Raw genomic sequence first — 21567 nt, 5'->3', positions numbered from 1 at the left:
CTATAACCTAAATACCCACTATACCCCTCTATACCCTCTACCCACTATACCCACTATGACCTAAATACCCACTATACCTCTCCATACCCTCTACCCACTATACCCACTATGACATAAATACCCACTATACCCCTCTATACCCACTATGACCTAAATACCCACTATACCCCTCTATACCCTCTACCCACTATACCACAGCAACCCCAAGCCTTCCCCATTTCTCCTTCTCCCAAATCCAGTCAGCTGATGTTCTGAAAGATCTGCAAAATTGGACCCCTACAAATCAGCTGGGCTAGACAATCTGGACCCTCTCTTTCTAAAACTATCTGCCGAAATTGTTGCAACCCCTATTACGAGCCTGTTCAACCTCTCTTTCGTATCGTCTGAGATTCCCATAGATTGGAAAGCTGCCGTGGTCATCCTCCTCTTCAAAGGGGGAGACACTCTAGACCCAAACTGTTATAGACCTATATCCATGCTGCCCTGCCTTTCTAAGGTCTTTGAAAGCCAAGTCAACAAACAGATTACCGACCATTTCGAATCCCACCGTACCTTCTCCACTCTGCAATCTGGTTTCAGAGCTGGTCATGGGTACACCTCAGCCACGCTCAAGGTACTAAACGATATCTTAACCGCCATCGCTAAGAAAAATTACTGTGCAGCCGTATTCATTGATCTGGCCAAGGCTTTCGACTCTGTCAATCACCACATCCTCATCGGCAGACTCGACAGCCTTGGTTTCTCAAATGACTGCCTCGCCTGGTTTACCAACTACTTCTCAGACAGAGTTCAGTAAGTCAAATTGGAGGGCCTGTTGTCCGGACCTCTGGCAGTCTCTATGTGGGTGCCACAGGGTTCAATTCTTGGACCGACTCTCTTCTCTGTATACATCAATGAGGTCGCTCTTGCTGCTGGTGAGTCTCTGATCCACCTCTACGCAGACGACACCATTCTGTATTCTTCTGGCCCTTCTTTGGATACTGTGTTAACTAACTTCCAGACAAGCTTCAATGCCATACAACTCTCCTTCCGTGGCCTCCAACTGCTCTTAAAGACAAGTAAAACTAAATGCATGCTCTTCAACCGATCGCTGCCTGCACCTGCCTGCCTGTCCAACATCACTACTCTGGACGGCTCTGACTTAGAATATGTGGACAACTACAAATACCTAGGTGTCTGGTTAGACTGTAAACTCTCCTTCCAGACTCACATCAAACATCTCCAATCCAAAGTTAAATCTAGAATTTGCTTTCTATTTCGCAACAAAGCATCCTTCACTCATGCTGCCAAACATACCCTTGTAAAACTGACTATCCTACCGATCCTCGACTTCGGCGATGTCATTTAGAAAATAGCCTCCAATACCCTACTCAATAAATTGGATGCAGTCTATCACAGTGCCATCCGTTTTGTTACCAAAGCCCCTTATATCACCCATCACTGCGACCTCTACGCTCTCGTTGGCTGGCCCTCGCTTCAGACTCGTCGCCAAACCCACTGGCTCCATGTCATCTACAAGACCCTGCTAGGTAAAGTCCCCCTTATCTCAGCTCGCTGGTCACCACATCATCACCCACCTGTAGCACGCGCTCCAGCAGGTATATCTCTCTGGTCACCCCCAAAACCAATTCTTCCTTTGGCCGGCTCTCCTTCCAGTTCTCTGCTGCCAATGACTGGAACGAACTACAAAAATCACTGAAACTGGAAACACTTATCTCCCTCACTAGCTTTAAGCACCGACTGTCAGAGCAGCTCACAGATTACTGCACCTGTACATAGCCCACCTATAATTTATGCCAAACTACTACCTTTTCCCTACTGTATTTATTTATTTTGCTCCTTTGCACCCCATTATTTTTATTTCTACTTTGCACATTCTTCCACTGCAAATCTACCATTCCAGTGTTTTACTTGCTATATTGTATTTACTTTGCCACCATGACCTTTTTTTGCCTTTATCTCCCTTATCTCACCTCATTTGCTCACATCGTATATAGACTTGTTTATACTATATTATTGACTGTATGTTTGTTTTACTCCATGTGTAACTCTTTGTCGTTGTATGTGTCGAACTGCTTTGCTTTATCTTGGCCAGGTCACAGTTGTAAATGAGAACTTGTTCTCAACTAGCCTACCTGGTTAAATAAAGGTGTTCTCAACTTGCCTGCCTGGTTAAATAAAGGTGTTCTCAACTAGCCTACCTGGTTAAATAAAGGTGTTCTCAACTAGCCTACCTGGTTAAATAAAGGTGTTCTCAACTGGCCTACCTGGTTAAATAAAGGTGTTCTCAACTGGCCTACCTGGTTAAATAAAGGTGTTCTCAACTTGCCTACCTGGTTAAATAAAGGTGTTCTCAACTGGCCTACCTGGTTAAATAAAGGTGTTCTCAACTGGCCTACCTGGTTAAATAAAGGTGTTCTCAACTAGCCTACCTGGTTAAATAAAGGTGTTCTCAACTGGCCTACCTGGTTAAATAAAGGTGTTCTCAACTGGCCTACCTGGTTAAATAAAGGTGTTCTCAACTAGCCTACCTGGTTAAATAAAGGTGTTCTCAACTAGCCTCCCTGGTTAAATAAAGGTGTTCTCAACTAGCCTACCTGGTTAAATAAAGGTGTTCTCAACTAGCCTACCTGGTTAAATAAAGGTGTTCTCAACTAGCCTACCTGGTTAAATAAAGGTGTTCTCAACTAGCCTACGTGGTTAAATAAAGGTGTTCTCAACTAGCCTACCTGGTTAAATAAAGGTGTTCTCAACTAGCCTACCTGGTTAAATAAAGGTGTTCTCAACTAGCCTACCTGGTTAAATAAAGGTGTTCTCAACTAGCCTAACTGGTTAAATAAAGGTGTTCTCAACTAGCCTACCTGGTTAAATAAAGGTGTTCTCAACTAGCCTACCTGGTTAAATAAAGGTGTTCTCAACTTGCCTAACATACCTTAAGGGAACATTTCGGCATTTCGTGTATGATCAGTGAGAAAGTCCATATTGCAAATGTACGGTCCCTTACTAGACGTCCGAAATCGTTTGTAAAATTCGCGGTCGGCGTCGGGCCGTGCGGTAGGGCCAGACCTACCGGGAAGTCATCAAATGAACTTTGTCGGACATTCGGTTTCCGTTTTATAAAATAAACAAGTTTTGGACCGTTTTTCCGCTATCCCGGAATTTCCCACAAGAGGGCATACGGAATCATATGGCAATTTGGCAAAACATCACGAATCACGACGGGGCCTTATCTCGAAAACGGAAAATATTTCGAAGCCGAAACTCGGTGAGCGTAGGTTTGGCATAATGGGCAGTTGGCCCCGAACAAGATGGCGTCTAGGCCTCGACGGTTTTTGAGTTATGGCCGTTTTTCTGGGATTAAAGGTCCTAAATGGAAATAGAGAAATTATTTTTCCACTTCAGGTCAAAGTCAAGGAGCCTCCGGTGTCAATAAAAAAAGAACCAGCCATTTATCTATCGTCATTTAAGAGAAACGGAACAATGACAACTTGGCAATGGTCACAAATAGGCGTTTTTTTTTTTCAACGGTTACAGATCCAGTTGCAGGGTGTTCATACGAATCTTTTTAAAGTGTGCTGCGGAGCTCTGCGAGATTTCTGTGATTTTCTACCTGGTTAAATGATTTTCTGAAATAACACACACATACTAAACCCTCCGTAAATAACTCAGTTGTTAACGTAAAGACTTAAAACTCAGGATTCTGTAACAGCATACCCCAATGAGGATATGTGGTGATTTATAGCTTCCTGTGCCAACCGGAAGTGCCATAATTGGTGTCTCAGGGGCTGTTTCAAAGGGTTAAAAAAGTCTGATCTGTCCAAAACTTCATATATGTGATTAGGCAACCCCCATGAACTGTAAATCAGTCATTTTTCCCCAAAAAATTCAAAGGAAAAAAAAATCACACTAAAACACAACTTGAATGGAGGGACGTATTGGGGTGCGTAGAGACAGACAGTGGCTGCAATAGTTAGCTTTGTTCGAGCTAAAAAAGAACCGTCAGACCTAGAGTTCCGAAACTTTAGAAACCTGTTCTAGACCTCCGGTCGATGGTGCGTGGTGAGTTACGTGGCTCTAGACGGTTCTCGGACCGAGAAACAGCCTCGTACATTTGCAATACCTTCAATTCATTTTGACCATTACGAAAATGACGACGTTTAGAAAAGTCTCAGAGACGCAAGGCTAGGTGCATTGAAACCGGCTCGGCCCATAGAGACAGACCCCAACGTTTCTGTCCGATAGCTCGTTCAAGGACCCCGTAGCAAGGCATGGAAAAAAGTGGATTTTCAGCACCAATTAGGGTTTTTCTCGGACACCAAATGACCTATCGAGCCGAAACTCGGGATTCGGGGTCGCCTCACATAGGACTTCACATAATGTCCGAACTGGACCCGCAGCTAGAACGTAACTATGTGTTTTACCTTTTTATTATGTTTTAAACTAAAGGCGCTGTGAATTATGGGACTGCTCTGACATATGTGATAGTTGGCTTCTAAATGAGTAGTAAAAAGTGGGTTTGGTGTCATAATGACATCTAATTGACTGATGGACACTGACTTGCTAGTTGACTTTTGTGCATTTGCAATATGTTTAAACGGAGAGGGACCATCACCAAAATGGCATTCTGAAATCAACACAAAAAATGGCATCACCATAGTCTCCAGACTGTGCTGAGTTCAACGAGCTATCCCGCTTGACCGTAGCTCGCTCGGTCTAAGCGCAACGACCATTAGAAAAGTAGGCCCAAAATGAAGCCTGCCCCACAATGTCATTTGCTTTTGAGTGACAGTGAGAGAACCGTTAGGGTGAGAAGAAAAATTCCACCACATGAATGTTCCTAAGGTCCTCCCGATCTGTACAAGCCTAACCTTGACCGTGTGGCATTAACCCTTAAGAGTAAAACAGTGTTTTTTGATCTCACAGATTACAGTGTCATCTCTCCCCATAGGAATACATTGCCTGCACCCCTAATTTCAACCTGAAGTCTATATGGGTTATGAATGCCGTATGAACCTGTCTTCGGTACCAGTCCATCAGGCCACTATGAGGTCTACCTGTGTTGATTCTGAGCTTCCTGGACCAACCGGAAGTGGTTAAAATGCCCCTAAAAGTGTTTACCCATACCCTGCCTGCAGTTTGACAGACATAGTGCATTCAACCCTGTGTAAATCAGTCAGTTCTTAACGTAAGGACTTAAAACTCAGGATTCTGTAACAGCATACCCCAATGGGGATATGTGTTGATTTATAGCTTCCTGCGCCAACCGGAAGTGCCATAACTGGTGTCTCAGGGGCTGTTTCGAGGGGTTAAAAAAGTCTGATCTTTCCAAAACTTCATATGTGTGATTAGGCAACCCCCATGAACTGTAAATCAGTCATTTTTCCCCAAAAAAATCAAAGGAAAAAAAAATCACACTAAAACACACCTTGGATGGAGGGACGTATTGGGGTGCGTAGAGACAGACAGTGGCTGCAATAGTTAGCTTTGTTGGAGCTAAAAAAGAACCGTCAGACCTAGAGTTCCGAAACTTTAGAAACCTGTTCTAGACCTCCGGTTGATGGTGCGTGGTGAGTTACGTGGCTCTAGACGGTTCTCGGACCGAGAAACAGCCTTGTACATTTGCAATACCTTCAATTCATTTTGACCATTACGAAAATGACGACGTTTAGAAAAGTCTCAGAGACGCAAGGCTAGGTGCATTGAAACCGGCTCGGCCCATAGAGACGGACTCCGACGTGTCTGTCCGATAGCTCGTTCAAGGACCCCGTAGCAAGGCATGGAAAAAAGTGGATTTTCAGCACCAATTAGGGTTTTTCTCGGACACCAAATGACCTATCGAGCCGAAACTCGGGATTCGGGGTCGCCTCACATAGGCCTTCACATAATGTCCGAACTGGACCCGCAGCTAGAACGTAACTATGTGTTTTACCTTTTTATTATGTTTTAAACCGAAGGCGCTGTGAATTATGGGACTGCTCTGACATATGTGATAGTTGGCTACTAAATGAGTAGGAAAAAGTGGGTTTGGTGTCAATTGATATCCATTTGGTGTCATAATGACATCTAATTGACTGATGGACACTGACTTGCTAGTTGACTTTTGTACATTTGCAATATGTTTAAACGGAGAGGGACCATCACCAAAATGGCATTCTGAAATCAACACAAAAAATGGCATCACCATAGTCTCCAGACTGTGCCGAGTTCAAGGAGACGCCCCGCTTGACCGTAGCTCGTTCTGAGTGCAGCAAACTTGAAAAAAAGAAGGCCCAAAATGAAGCCTGCACCACAATGTCAATTGATTTTGGGTGGCAGTGAGAGAACCGTTAGGGTGAGAAGCACAATTCCACCACATGAATGTTCCTAAGGTCCTCCCGATCTGAACAAGCCTAACCTTGACCGTGTGGCATTAACCCTTCACAGTAAAACAGGGTTTTTTGATCTCACAGATTACAGTGACATCTCTCCCCATAGGAATACATTGCCTGCACCACAAAATTCAACCTGAAGCCTATATGGGTTATGAATGCCGTATGAACCTGTCTTCGGTACCAGTCCATCAGGCCACTATGAGATCTACCTGTGTCGAATCTAAGCTTCCTGGAGCAACCGGAAGTGGTTAAAATGCCCCTAAAAGTGTTTACCCATACACTGCCTGCAGTTTGATAGACATAGTGCATTCAACCCTGTGTAGATCAGTCAATTCTTAACGTAAAGACTTAAAACTCGGGATTCTGTAAGTGGCTATGTAAATCAAGACATGTGTTTACTTATAGCTTCCTGTGCCAACCGGAAGTGCCTTTAATTGGGTCACACTCTCTGTTTCGAAGGGTTAAAAAAGTCACATCTCTCCAAAACTTCATATGTGTGACTAGGTAACCCTTCTGAACTGTAAATCAGTCATTAATCCCAACAGATGTCAAAGAAAAGCTCCCTCACACACACACAGGAAGGATGGAGTGATAAAGTGCGGTGCTTAAAGACACAGAGAGCAGGAAATGGCATTACCATAATCCCTAGGCCATACCGAGTTCAGCGAGATATCCCGCTTGACCGTAGCTCGCTCGGTCTAGGCGCAGCGAGCATTAGAATAGTAGGCCCAAAATGAAGCCTGCACCACAATGTCATTTGCTTTTGGGTGACAGTGAGAGAACCGTTAGAGTGAGAAGAAAAATTGCACCACATGAATGTTCCTAAGGTCCTCCCGATCTGAACAAGCCTAACCTTGACCGTGTGGCATTAACCCTTAACAGTAAAACAGTGTTTTTTGATCTCACAGATTACAGTGTCATCTCTCCCCATAGGAATACATTGCCTGCACCCCTAATTTCAACCTGAGGCCTATGTGGGTTATGAATGCCGTATGAACCTGTCTTCGGTACCAGTCCATCAGGCCACTATGAGGTCTACCTGTGTTGATTCTAAGCTTCCTGGACCAACCGGAAGTGGTTAAAATGCCCCTAAAAGTGTTTACCCATACACTGCATGCAGTTTGATAGACATAGTGCATTCAACCCTGTGTAGATCAGTCAATTCTTAACGTAAGGACTTAAAACTCAGGATTCTGTAACAGCATACCCCAATGAGGATATGTGTTGATTTATAACTTCCTGTGCCAACCGGAAGTGCCATAATTGGTGTCTTAGGGGCTGTTTCGAAGGGTTAAAAAAGTCTGATCTTTCCAAAACTTCATATGTGTGATTAGGCAACCCCCATGAACTGTAAATCAGTCATTTTTCCCAAAAAAATTCAAAGGAAAAAAAAATCACACTAAAACACAACTTGGAAGGAGGGACGTATTGGGGTGCGTAGAGACAGACAGTGGCTCCAATAGTTAGCTTTGTTGGAGCTAAAAAAGAACCGTCGGACCTAGAGTTCCGAAACTTTAGAAACCTGTTCTAGACCTCCCGTAGATGGTGCGTGGTGAGTTACGTGGCTCTAAAAGGTTCTCGGACCGAGAAACAGCCTCGTACATTTGAAATAACTTCAATTCATTTTTGCATCACGAAAATGACGACATTTAGAAATGTCCCAGAGTCGCAAGACTAGGTGCATTGCAAACGTCTCGGCCCATATAGACAGACCCCAACGTTTCTGTCCAATAGCTCATTCAAGGACCCCGTAGCAAGTCATGGAAAATAGTGGATTTTCAGCACCAATTAGGGTTTTTCTCGGACACCAAATGACCTATCGAGCCGAAACTTGGGATTCGGGGTCGCCTCAGCTAGGCCAACACATAACATAAGAAATGGACCCGCAGCTAGAACGTAACTACGTGTTTTATGGTTTTTTTATGGTTTGAACCGAAGGGGTTGTGAATTTTGGGCCAGCTCTGAAGTATGTAATAGTTGGCTACTAAACGAGTTGGAAAAAGTGGGTTTGGTGTCAGTTTGTATCAGTTTGGTGGTCAGAATGATATCTAATTGACTGATGGACTCTTGTCCACTTGACTCTTGTACATTTGCAATATGATCCTATAGTTAAAAAACATCACCAAAAGCGACATTCTGAAATCAACCCAAACGAGCGATTGAGATGACCCAGAATCACTGCAAAGCCATCCCGAGTTCATCGGGCCAGTCAATTTCACATTCCTGCAAGATTTTTATAGCATGACAAATTCGTGATGGTACCTGCCCTTTAAGACATATTGCAAATGCACAGTGACTTTGAAAAAGTAAGAAACAAAAAAAAATACATCTAAAAAATTTTGAGCATGACAAATTCGTGATGGTACCTGCCCATTGAAACATATTGCAAATGCACAGTGACTTTGAAAAAGTAAGGAAACATAAACAAAAAAAATCCAAAATTTTTATTTTTGGGTGACCAGTTGCACGTGCATTTGCAATATGATTCTATAGTGAAAAAACATATTGCAAATGCACAGTGACTTTGAAAAAGTAAGGAAACATAAACAAAAAAAATCTAAAATTTTTTTGGGGGGATGACCAGTTGCATGTGCATTTGCAATATGATTCTATAGTGAAAAAACATATTGCAAATGCACAGTGACTTTGAAAAAGTAAGGAAAAATAAACAAAAAAAATCTAATTTTTTTTGGGGGGGATGACCAGTTGCACGTGCATTTGCAATATGATTCTATAGTGAAAAAACATATTGCAAATGCACAGTGACTTTGAAAAAGTAAGGAAACATAAACAAAAAAAATCTACAATTTTTTGGGGGGGATGACCAGTTGCATGTGCATTTGCAATATGATTCTATACTGAAAAAACATATTGCAAATGCACAGTGACTTTGAAAAAGTAAGGAAACATAAACAAAAAAAATCCAAATTTTTTATTTTTGGGTGACCAGTTGCACGTGCATTTGCAATATGATTCTATAGTGAAAAAACATATTGCAAATGCACAGTGACTTTGAAAAAGTAAGGAAAAATAAACAAAAAAAATCTAAAATTTTTTTGGGGGGATGACCAGTTGCACGTGCATTTGCAATATGATTCTATAGTGAAAAAACATATTGCAAATGCACAGTGACTTTGAAAAAGTAAGGAAAAATAAACAAAAAAAATCTAATTTTTTTGGGGGGGGATGACCAGTTGCACGTGCATTTGCAATATGATTCTATAGTGAAAAAACATATTGCAAATGCACAGTGACTTTGAAAAAGTAAGGAAACATAAACAAAAAAAATCTACAATTTTTTGGGGGGGATGACCAGTTGCATGTGCATTTGCAATATGATTCTATACTGAAAAAACATATTGCAAATGCACAGTGACTTTGAAAAAGTAAGGAAACATAAACAAAAAAAATCCAAATTTTTTATTTTTGGGTGACCAGTTGCACGTGCATTTGCAATATGATTCTATAGTGAAAAAACATATTGCAAATGCACAGTGACTTTGAAAAAGTAAGGAAAAATAAACAAAAAAAATCTAAAATTTTTTTGGGGGGATGACCAGTTGCACGTGCATTTGCAATATGATTCTATAGTGAAAAAACATATTGCAAATGCACAGTGACTTTGAAAAAGTAAGGAAACATAAACAAAAAAAATCTACAATTTTTTGGGGGGGATGACCAGTTGCATGTGCATTTGCAATATGATTCTATACTGAAAAAACATATTGCAAATGCACAGTGACTTTGAAAAAGTAAGGAAACATAAACAAAAAAAATCCAAATTTTTTATTTTTGGGTGACCAGTTGCACGTGCATTTGCAATATGATTCTATAGTGAAAAAACATATTGCAAATGCACAGTGACTTTGAAAAAGTAAGGAAAAATAAACAAAAAAAATCTAAAATTTTTTTGGGGGGATGACCAGTTGCACGTGCATTTGCAATATGATTCTATAGTGAAAAAACATATTGCAAATGCACAGTGACTTTGAAAAAGTAAGGAAAAATAAACAAAAAAAATCTAATTTTTTTGGGGGGGGATGACCAGTTGCACGTGCATTTGCAATATGATTCTATAGTGAAAAAACATATTGCAAATGCACAGTGACTTTGAAAAAGTAAGGAAACATAAACAAAAAAAATCTACAATTTTTTGGGGGGGATGACCAGTTGCATGTGCATTTGCAATATGATTCTATACTGAAAAAACATATTGCAAATGCACAGTGACTTTGAAAAAGTAAGGAAACATAAACAAAAAAAATCCAAATTTTTTATTTTTGGGTGACCAGTTGCACGTGCATTTGCAATATGATTCTATAGTGAAAAAACATATTGCAAATGCACAGTGACTTTGAAAAAGTAAGGAAAAATAAACAAAAAAAATCTAAAATTTTTTTGGGGGGATGACCAGTTGCACGTGCATTTGCAATATGATTCTATAGTGAAAAAACATATTGCAAATGCACAGTGACTTTGAAAAAGTAAGGAAACATAAACAAAAAAAATCTAAATTTTTTTTGGGGGGATGACCAGTTGCATGTGCATTTGCAATATGATTCTATAGTGAAAAAACATATTGCAAATGCACAGTGACTTTGAAAAAGTAAGGAAACATAAAAAAAATCTAATTTTTTTTTGGGGGGATGACCAGTTGCATGTGCATTTGCAATATGATTCTATAGTGAAAAAACATATTGCAAATGCACAGTGACTTTGAAAAAGTAAGGAAAAATAAACAAAAAAAATCTAAATTTTTTTTTGGGGGATGACCAGTTGCACGTGCATTTGCAATATGATTCTATAGTGAAAAAACATATTGCAAATGCACAGTGACTTTGAAAAAGTAAGGAAACATAAACAAAAAAAATCTAAATTTTTTTGGGGGGGATGACCAGTTGCATGTGCATTTGCAATATGATTCTATAGTGAAAAAACATATTGCAAATGCACAGTGACTTTGAAAAAGTAAGGAAACATAAAAAAAATCTAATTTTTTTTGGGGGGGATGACCAGTTGCATGTGCATTTGCAATATGATTCTATAGTGAAAAAACATATTGCAAATGCACAGTGACTTTGAAAAAGTAAGGAAACATAAACAAAAAAAATCTAAATTTTTTTTGGGGGGATGACCAGTTGCATGTGCATTTGCAATATGATTCTATAGTGAAAAACATATTGCAAATGCACAGTGACTTTGAAAAAGTAAGGAAACATAAACAAAAAAAATCCAAATTTTTTATTTTTGGGTGACCAGTTGCACGTGCATTTGCAATATGATTCTATAGTGAAAAAACATATTGCAAATGCACAGTGACTTTGAAAAAGTAAGGAAACATAAACAAAAAAAATCTAAATTTTTTTGGGGGGGATGACCAGTTGCATGTGCATTTGCTATATGATTCTATAGTGAAAAAACATATTGCAAATGCACAGTGACTTTGAAAAAGTAAGGAAACATAAACAAAAAAAATCAAAACATTTTTTTTTTGGGTGACCAGTTGCACGTGCATTTGCAATATGATTCTATAGTGAAAAAACATATTGCAAATGCACAGTGACTTTGAAAAAGTAAGGAAACATAAACAAAAAAAATCTAAAAATTTTTTGGGGGGATGACCAGTTGCATGTGCATTTGCAATATGATTCTATAGTGAAAAAACATATTGCAAATGCACAGTGACTTTGAAAAAGTAAGGAAAAATAAACAAAAAAAATCTAATTTTTTTTTGGGGGGATGACCAGTTGCACGTGCATTTGCAATATGATTCTATAGTGAAAAAACATATTGCAAATGCACAGTGACTTTGAAAAAGTAAGGAAACATAAACAAAAAAAATCTAAACATTTTTTGGGGGGATGACCAGTTGCATGTGCATTTGCAATATGATTCTATAGTGAAAAAACATATTGCAAATGCACAGTGACTTTGAAAAAGTAAGGAAACATAAACAAAAAAAATCTAAACATTTTTTTTTTGGGTGAGCAGTTGCACGTGCATTTGCAATATGATTCTATAGTGAAAAAACATCACCAAAAGCGACATTCTGAAATCAACCCAAACGAGCGATTGAGATGACCCAGAATCACTGCAAAGCCATCCCGAGTTCATCGGGCCAGTCAATTTCACATTCCTGCAGGATTTTTATAGCATGACAAATTCGTGATGGTACCTGCCCATTAAAACATATTGCAAATGCACAGTGACTTTGAAAAAGTAAGGAAACATAGAATCAAATTATTTTTTTTTGGGTTACCAGTTGCACATTTCAGATCACCAGTTGCACATTTCAGATCACCAGTTGCACATTTCAGATCACCAGTTGCACGGAGGAAAATTGTTACTTTTGACTTTGACTTTTGACTTCCTATGAAATCATATTCCAAATGGAGAAAACATATGCCTTATGCACTAGTAAAAAAAAAAAAAAATGATAATAAAGTATGACTAAAGTATGTTGATAAAGTTCTTATACATGTGTAATTGACATAAAAATTGAAAGAATTTTGAAAAACGGTCCAGAAAGCACTTTTTTAAGGATGTGTGAAGTTTTTTACCAAATTTTGACATTTTTGACTTTTGACTTTTGACTTCCTATGAAATCATATTGCAAATGGACAAAACATATGCCTTATGCGCATGTAATTAAAAAAAAAAAAAAATTGATATCAAAATTGGACAAAAGTATATTCATACAGTTCTTACACATGTGTAATTGACAAAAAAAGCGAAAGAAATTCGAAAAAAGGCCCAGAAAGCACTTTTTTAAGGGGTAAAAAGTTTTTGAAAAAAATATCATTTTTTCAAAATTTTTCTTTTGGATGTTGACTTGGGTTGCATTTCCAATATGAAAAACCCAGGTGGAGCGCACTCGCCCCCTGTTGGATTTTTGAGGTGTTACAATTGGCAATTGCCATATGGCATTTGCCATATACTTTGCACGAATCAACGCCGCTTTGGGTGGTATTGGACATCGTGTACATGGTTTGTCCAATGCCAATATTTTGACATTCATTTTTGTACAAATCAGGGGGGTATTCCCTTACTGGTTAAATAAAGGTGTTCTCAACTAGCCTACCTGGTTAAATACAGGTAAAATATATATTTTTTTTAACTATACCCCTATATAGCCTATATACCCACTATTATTATAGGAATTATAGGACTATTTCCCTCTATACCATTTGTATTTCATTAACCTTTGACTATTGGATGTTCTTATAGGCACTTTAGTATTGCCAGTGTAACAGTATAGCTTCTGCCCCTCTCCTCTCTCCTCCCTGGGCTCGAACCAGCAACACAACGACAACAGCCACCCTCGAAGCAGCGTTACCCATGCAGAGCAAGGGGAACAACCACTCCAAGTCTCAGAGCGAGTGACGTTTGAAACGCTGTTAGCGCGCGCTAACTAGCCAGCCATTTCACTTCGGTTACACCAGCCTCATCTCGGGAGTTTCAAGTCATAAACAGCGCAATGCTTGACGCACAATGAAGAGCTGCTGGCAAAACGCACGAAAGTGCTGTTTGAATGAATGTTTACGCGCCTGCTTCTGCCTACCATCGCTCAGTCAGATACTTAGATACTTGTATGCTGTCAGATTATATGCAACGCAGGACACGCTAGATAATATCTAGTAATATAATCAACCATGTGTAGTTAACAAGTGATTATGATTGATTGTTTTTTATAAGATCAGTTTAATGCTAGCTAGCAACTTACCTTGGCTTGCTGCATTCGCGTAACAGGCAGTCAGTCTCCTTGTGGAGTACAACGAGAGAGAGGCAGGTCATTATTGCGTTGGACTAGTTAACTGTAAGGTTGGATCCCCTGAGCTGACAAGGTACAAATCTGTTGTTCTGCCCTCCTGAACAGGCAGTTAACCCACTGTTCCTAGGCCATCATTGAAAATAAGAATTTGTTCTTAACTGACTTGCCTAGTTAAATAAATAAATGAGGGTGTAAAAAAAATTGGCAAAATATAATTCATCGGTCAACCTCTACACTACACCCCTCTATAGCCTATATCCCCACTATACCAACTATACCCACTATACCCCTCTACACCCCTCTATAGCCTATATCCCCATTATACCAAATATACTCTAAATAGCATATACACCCACTATACCCTTCTACACCCCTCTATAGCCACTATACCCCTCTACACCCCTCTATAGCCACTATACCCCTCTATACCCCTCTATAGACTATATCCCCACTATACCCCTCTATAGCCACTATACCCCTCTACACCCCTCTATACGCACTATACCCCTCTATACCCACTATAACATCTATAGCCTATATACTGACTATACCATCTATACCCACTATACCCTACATAGACTATATAACCTCTATACCCACTACACCCCACTATACCCACTATACCCACTATACCATATATAGCCTACATAACCTCTATACCCCTCTAAATCCACTATATCCTTCTATACCCCACTATACCCCGCTATACACTATATAGCCTCTATACCCGCATTACTCACTATACCCTATATAGACTATATAACCTCTATACCCACTACACCCCACTATGCCCACTATACTCCTATATACCCACTCTATCCTTCTATACCCCTCTATATCCCTCTATACACTATATAGCCTCTATACCCCACTATACCCCTCTATACCCCACTATACCCCTCTATACACTGTATAGCCTCTATACCCTCTATACCCTTCTATACCCAACTACACCCTCTATACCCCACTATACCCCTCTTTACCCACTAAAGAGGAAGCTACTCTTCCTGGGGTTTATTGTGGATCCCCATTAGTTCCTGCCAAGGCAGCAGCTACTCTTCCTGGGGTTTATTATGGATCCCCATTAGTTCCTGTCAAGGCAGCAGCTACTCTTCCTGGGGTTTATTGTGGATCCCCATTAGTTCCTGCCAAGGCAGCAGCTACTCTTCCTGGGGGTTATTGTGGATCCCCATTAGTTCCTGTCAAGGCAGCAGCTACTCTTCCTGGGGTTTATTGTGGATCCCCATTAGTTCCTGCCAAGGCAGCAGCTACTCTTCCTGGGGTTTATTATGGATCCCCATTAGTTCCTGTCAAGGCAGCAGCTACTCTCCAAAGACATTAAAGCAGTTACTTTGCCTTCAGAATGTATTCATACCCCTGGACTTATTCCTGCATTCAAAATCGAATAAATAAACAACAATCATCACCCATCTACACACAATACCCAATAATGACAAATTGAAAACATGTTTTTGAAATGATTGAAAATGAAATATACTGTACAAAGATCACATTTCCATAAGTATTCACACCCCTGGGTCAATACATGTTAGAATCACCTCTGGCAGCGATTACAGCTGTGAGTCTTTCTGGGTAAAAGAGCTTTCCACTCCTGGATTGTGCAATATTTGCACATGTTTAAAATTCTTCAGGCTCTGTCAAGTTGATTGTTGATCATTGCTAGACAGCCATTTTCAAGTTTTGCCATAGATTTAAGTAGATTTAAGTCAAAACCATAATTAGGCCACTCAGGAACATACAATGTCGTCTTGGTAAGCAACTCCAGTGTATATTTGGCCTTGTGTTTTAGGTTATTGACCTGCTGAAAGGTGAATTTGTCTCCAAGTGTCTTTTGTGGAAAATAGACTGAACCAGGTTTTCGTCTAGGATTGTGCCTGTGCTTTGCTCTATTCCGTTTCTTTTCATCCTAAAAAACTCTCTAGTCCTTGCCGATGACAATCATACCCATAACAAGATGGAGCCACCACCATGCTTGAAAACATAAATAGTGGTGCTCAGTAATGGATTTGCCCCCAACGCTTTATAGTCAGGACAAAGTTCATTTCTTTCTTCTTCGTTTCCTTTTAGTGACTTATTGCAAACATAATGTTTTTATTCTGTACAGGCTTCCTTCTTTCACTCTGTCATTTAGGTTAGTATTGTGGAGTAAATACAATGATGTTGATCCATCCTCAGTTTTCTCCTATCACAGCCATTCAACTCTGTAACTGTTTTAAAGTCACCATTGGCCTCATGGTGAAATCCCTGAGGGGTTTCCTTCCTCTCCGGCAACTGAATTAGGAAGGACGCCTGTATCTTTGTAGTGACTGGGTGTATTGATACACCATCCAGTGTAATTAATAACTTCACCATGCTCAAAGGAGTATTCAATGTCTTCTTTTTTGTTTCACTCATCTACCAAGTCCATACAACTTATTATGTGACTTGTTAAGCAAATGTTTACTCCTGAACTTATTGAGGCTTGTCATAACAAAGGAGTTGAATACTTATTGACTCAGCTTTTCATTTTGAATTAATTTGTAAACATTTCTAAAATCATGGTGTGTAACCCCTCTATAACCTGGGTGTGACCCCTCTATAACCCCTCTATAACCTGGGTGTGACCCCTCTATAACCCCTCTATATCCTGGGTCTGACCCCTCTATAACCTGGGTGTGAATACTTTCTGAGGGTTGTGTAACCCCTCTATAACCTGGGTATGACCTCTCTATAACCCTCTATAACCCCTCTATAACCTTGGTGTGAATACTTTCTGAGGGCTCTGTAACCCCTCTATAACCTGGGTGTGACCCCTCTATAACCCCTCTATATCCTGGGTCTGACCCCTCTATAACCTGGGTGTGACCCCTCTATAACCTGGGTGTGAATACTTTCTGAGGGTTGTGAAACCCCTCTATAACCTGGGTATGACCCCTCTATAACCCCTCTATAACCCCTCTATAACCTTGGTGTGAATACTTTCTGAGGGCTCTGTAACCCCTCTATAACCTGGGTATGACCCCTCTATAACCCCTCTATAACCTGGGTGTGACCCCTCTATAACCTGGGTGTGACCCCTCTATAATCCCTCTATAACCTGGGTATGACCCCTCTATAACCCCTCTATAACCTGGGTGTGACCCCTCTATAACCCCTCTATAACCTTGGTGTGAATACTTTCTGAGGGCTCTGTAACCCCTCTATAACCTGGGTATGACCCCTCTATAACCCGTCTATAACCTGGGTGTGACCCCTCTATAACCCCTCTATAACCTGGGTATGACCCCTCTATAACCCGTCTATAACCTGGGTGTGACCCCTCTATAACCTTGGTGTGAATACTTTCTCAGGGCTCTGTAACCCCTCTGTAACCCCTCTGTACCCGGGTGGGGGGGGGGGGGGGGGGAATACAAAGGAGAGTTCTAATCATTGTTTCCCCTTCTATTTCACTGATGTCCCTAACTCCTCCTCCTGCATCTCTGACCCCGCCCCTTGACCCCATTGTGCCAGGTCATCGCCAGGTACAACTTCACAGCAGCCAATTAGGACTTGATGAGCTTCTCCAATTGTCAGCTGATCAACGTTATGGACAGTGACAACCCTGATTGGTGGATTGGAGAGGTCAACGGGGTCACGGGGCTGTTGCCAACCAATTACGTCACCATGACTACTGAGTCCGACCCCAGGCAGTAATGTGAGTCCACAACTCTTCCTCCTCTTTCCCCTCCTCCTTCCACCTACCAGTCCTCTTCCCCCTCCTCCTCCTCCCCCCTCCACCTACCAGTCCTCTTCCCCCTCCTCCTCCTCCCCCCTCCACCTACCAGTCCTCTTCCCCCTCCTCCTCCTCTTCCCCCTCCTCCTCCTCCCCCTCCTCCTCCTCCTCCTCTGTATTCATTGATGTCATCAAGAGGGAGCACTGATGCCTTTAATAAAGACCCCATTTAATGAAACAGGAATGATTATATAGGCATATTCAAATGAGTGACAAAATGTTTCCAAGCAGGTTTGTATTGTTAATAGGTATTTGATATAGGAGTCTTTCTAGTTAGGAGAAGTTCACAGATAGGAATATTGACTTCATTAATGACTGCTGTCTCTCCCTCTCTCTCCATCCACCTCTCCTCTTCTCTCTCACTCCCCCTCTCCTCTTCTCTCTCTATCCCCCTCTCCTCTTCTCTCTCACTCCCCCTCTCCTCTTCTCTCTCTCTCTCTCTCTCACTCCCCCTCTCCTCTCCTCTCTCCATCCCCCTCTCCTCTTCTCTCTCACTCCCCCTCTCCTCTTCTCTCTCACTCCCCCTCTCCTCTTCTCTCTCCATCCACCTCTCCTCTTCTCTCTCACTCCCCTTCTCCTCTTCTCTCTCCATCCACCTCTCCTCTTCTCTCTCCATCCACCTCTCCTCTTCTCTCTCCATCCACCTCTCCTCTTCTCTCTCACTCCCCCTCTCCTCTTCTCTCTCACTCCCCCTCTCCTCTTTTACGTTGCATCTCTTTGTAGGAAAGTAACGCTGGCACCTTGTCCTCTCCCTCTTCTTACTTCTTCTTCTCTGAGCCAATCCTGGAAGCCTCAACTCTTCATCTGCCAGCGAGACCCTCCTCTTGTTCCTCCTCCTCTTCCTCCTCCTCCTCTTCCTCTTATTCCTCCTCCTCCTCTTCCTCCTCCTCTTCCTACACTCTGCTTGTATCTCCTTTAGAATGCTTTTTGTTCGTCTATCCTCACTCTTTATTTCTCTCTCTCTCCTCTATCATAACTAGTTCTCTCCTCTATCATAACTAGTTCTCTCCTCTATCATAACTAGTTCTCTCTCCTCTATCATAACTAGTTCTCTCCTCTATCATAACTAGTTATCTCTCCTCTACCATAACTAGTTATCTCTCCTCTATCATAACTAGTTCTCTCCTCTATCATAACTAGTTCTCTCTCCTCTATCATAACTAGTTCTCTCCTCTATCATAACTAGTTCTCTCTCCTCTATCATAACTAGTTCTCTCCTCTATCATAACTAGTTATCTCTCTCCTCTATCATAACTAGTTCTCTCTCCTCTATCATAACTAGTTCTCTCCTCTATCATAACTAGTTCTCTCTCCTCTATCATAACTAGTTCTCTCCTCTATCATAACTAGTTATCTCTCTCCTCTATCATAACTAGTTATCTCTCTCCTCTATCATAACTAGTTATCTCTCCTCTATCATAACTAGTTCTCTCCTCTATCATAACTAGTTCTCTCTCCTCTATCATAACTAGTTCTCTCCTCTATCATAACTAGTTCTCTATCCTCTATCATAACTAGTTCTCTCCTCTATCATAACTAGTTCTCTCTCCTCTATCATAACTCGTTCTCTCTCCTCTATCATAACTAGTTCTCTCCTCTACCATAACTAGTTCTCTATCCTCTATCATAACTAGTTCTCTCTCCTCTATCATAACTAGTTATCTCTCTCCGCTATCATAACTAGTTCTCTCTCTCCTCTATCATAACTAGTTAGCTCTCCTCTATCATAACTAGTTCTCTCCTCTACCATAACTAGTTCTCTATCCTCTATCATAACTAGTTCTCTCTCCTCTATCATAACTAGTTATCTCTCCTCTATCATAACTAGTTCTCTCTCTATCATAACTAGTTCTCTCTCCTCTATCATAACTAGTTCTCTCTCTCCTCTATCATAACTAGTTCTCTCTCTCCTCTATCATAACTAGTTCTCTCTCTCCTCTATCATAACTAGTTCTCTCTCCTCTATAATAACTAGTTCTCTCTCTCCTCTATCATAACTAGTTCTCTCTCTATCATAACTAGTTCTCTCTCTCCTCTATCATAACTAGTTCTCTCTCTCCTCTATCATAACTAGTTCTCTCTCTCCTCTATCATAACTAGTTCTCTCTCTATCATAACTAGTTCACTCTCTATCATAACTAGTTCTCTCTCTCCTCTATCATAACTAGTTCTCTCTCCTCTATCATAACTAGTTCTCTCCTCTACCATAACTAGTTCTCTCTCTCCTCTATCATAACTAGTTCTCTCTCTCCTCTATCATAACTAGTTATCTCTCTCCTCTATCATAACTAGTTCTCTCTCTATCATAACTAGTTCTCTCTCTCCTCTATCATAACTAGTTCTCTCTCCTCTATCATAACTAGTTCTCTCCTCTACCATAACTAGTTCTCTCTCTCCTCTATCATAACTAGTTCTCTCTCTCTCCTCTATCATAACTAGTTCTCTCCTCTATCATAACTAGTTCTCTCTCCTCTATCATAACTAGTTCTCTCTCTATCATAACTAGTTCTCTCTCCTCTATCATAACTAGTTCTCTCTCTCCTCTATCATAACTAGTTCTCTCTCTCCTCTATCATAACTAGTTCTCTCTCTCCTCTATCATAACTAGTTTTCTCTCCTCTATCATAACTAGTTCTCTCTCTCCTCTATCATAACTAGTTCTCTCTCTCTCCTCTATCATAACTAGTTCTCTCTCTCCTCTATCATAACTAGTTCTCTCTCCTCTATCATAACTAGTTATCTCTCTCCTCTATAATAACTAGTTCTCTCTCTCCTCTATCATAACTAGTTCTCTCTCTATCATAACTAGTTCTCTCTCTCCTCTATCATAACTAGTTCTCTCTCTCCTCTATCATAACTAGTTCTCTCTCTCCTCTATCATAACTAGTTCTCTCTCTATCATAACTAGTTCTCTCTCTATCATAACTAGTTCTCTCTCTCCTCTATCATAACTAGTTCTCTCTCCTCTATCATAACTAGTTCTCTCCTCTACCATAACTAGTTCTCTCTCTCCTCTATCATAACTAGTTCTCTCTCTCTCCTCTATCATAACTAGTTCTCTCCTCTATCATAACTAGTTCTCTCTCTCCTCTATCATAACTAGTTCTCTCTCCTCTATCATAACTAGTTCTCTCTCTCCTCTATCATAACTAGTTCTCTCTCTCCTCTATCATAACTAGTTATCTCTCTCCTCTATCATAACTAGTTCTCTCTCTCTCCTCTATCATAACTAGTTCTCTCTCTCCTCTATCATAACTAGTTCTCTCTCTCCTCTATCATAACTAGTTCTCTCTCCTCTATCATAACTAGTTCTCTCCTCTATCATAACTAGTTATCTCCTCTATCATAACTAGTTATCTCTCTCCTCTATCATAACTAGTTCTCTCTCTCCTCTATCATAACTAGTTCTCTCTCCTCTATCATAACTAGTTCTCTCTCCTCTATCATAACTAGTTCTCTCTCTCCTCTATCATAACTAGTTCTCTCCTCTATCATAACTAGTTCTCTCTCCTCTATCATAACTAGTTCTCTCTCTATCATAACTAGTTCTCTCTCCTCTATCATAACTAGTTCTCTCTCTCCTCTATCATAACTAGTTCTCTCTCCTCTATCATAACTAGTTCTCTCCTCTACCATAACTAGTTCTCTCTCTC

The 21567-nt window shown here is 40.6% G+C and overlaps 1 protein-coding gene across 1 annotated transcript in view; it reads left to right on the top strand.

Annotated features, from left to right (window-relative positions):
- Positions 1–17803, top strand: part of LOC139415458 (intersectin-2-like) — a 22889-nt gene extending 5086 nt beyond the window's left edge. The window contains exon 5 of the mRNA XM_071163549.1: positions 17653–17803. Within this exon, the coding sequence (XP_071019650.1) occupies positions 17653–17738 (86 nt within the window). The 3' untranslated portion in view covers positions 17739–17803. The remainder of the gene's footprint in view (positions 1–17652) is intronic.
- The last annotated feature ends 3764 nt before the right edge of the window (positions 17804–21567 follow it).

Source organism: Oncorhynchus clarkii, chromosome 8, assembly GCF_045791955.1.
Source record: "Oncorhynchus clarkii lewisi isolate Uvic-CL-2024 chromosome 8, UVic_Ocla_1.0, whole genome shotgun sequence".
NCBI classification, from domain to species: Eukaryota; Metazoa; Chordata; class Actinopteri; order Salmoniformes; family Salmonidae; genus Oncorhynchus; species Oncorhynchus clarkii.
The sequence above is the reverse complement of the archived record's forward strand: the minus strand, read 5'-3'. Positions and strand labels throughout refer to the sequence as shown.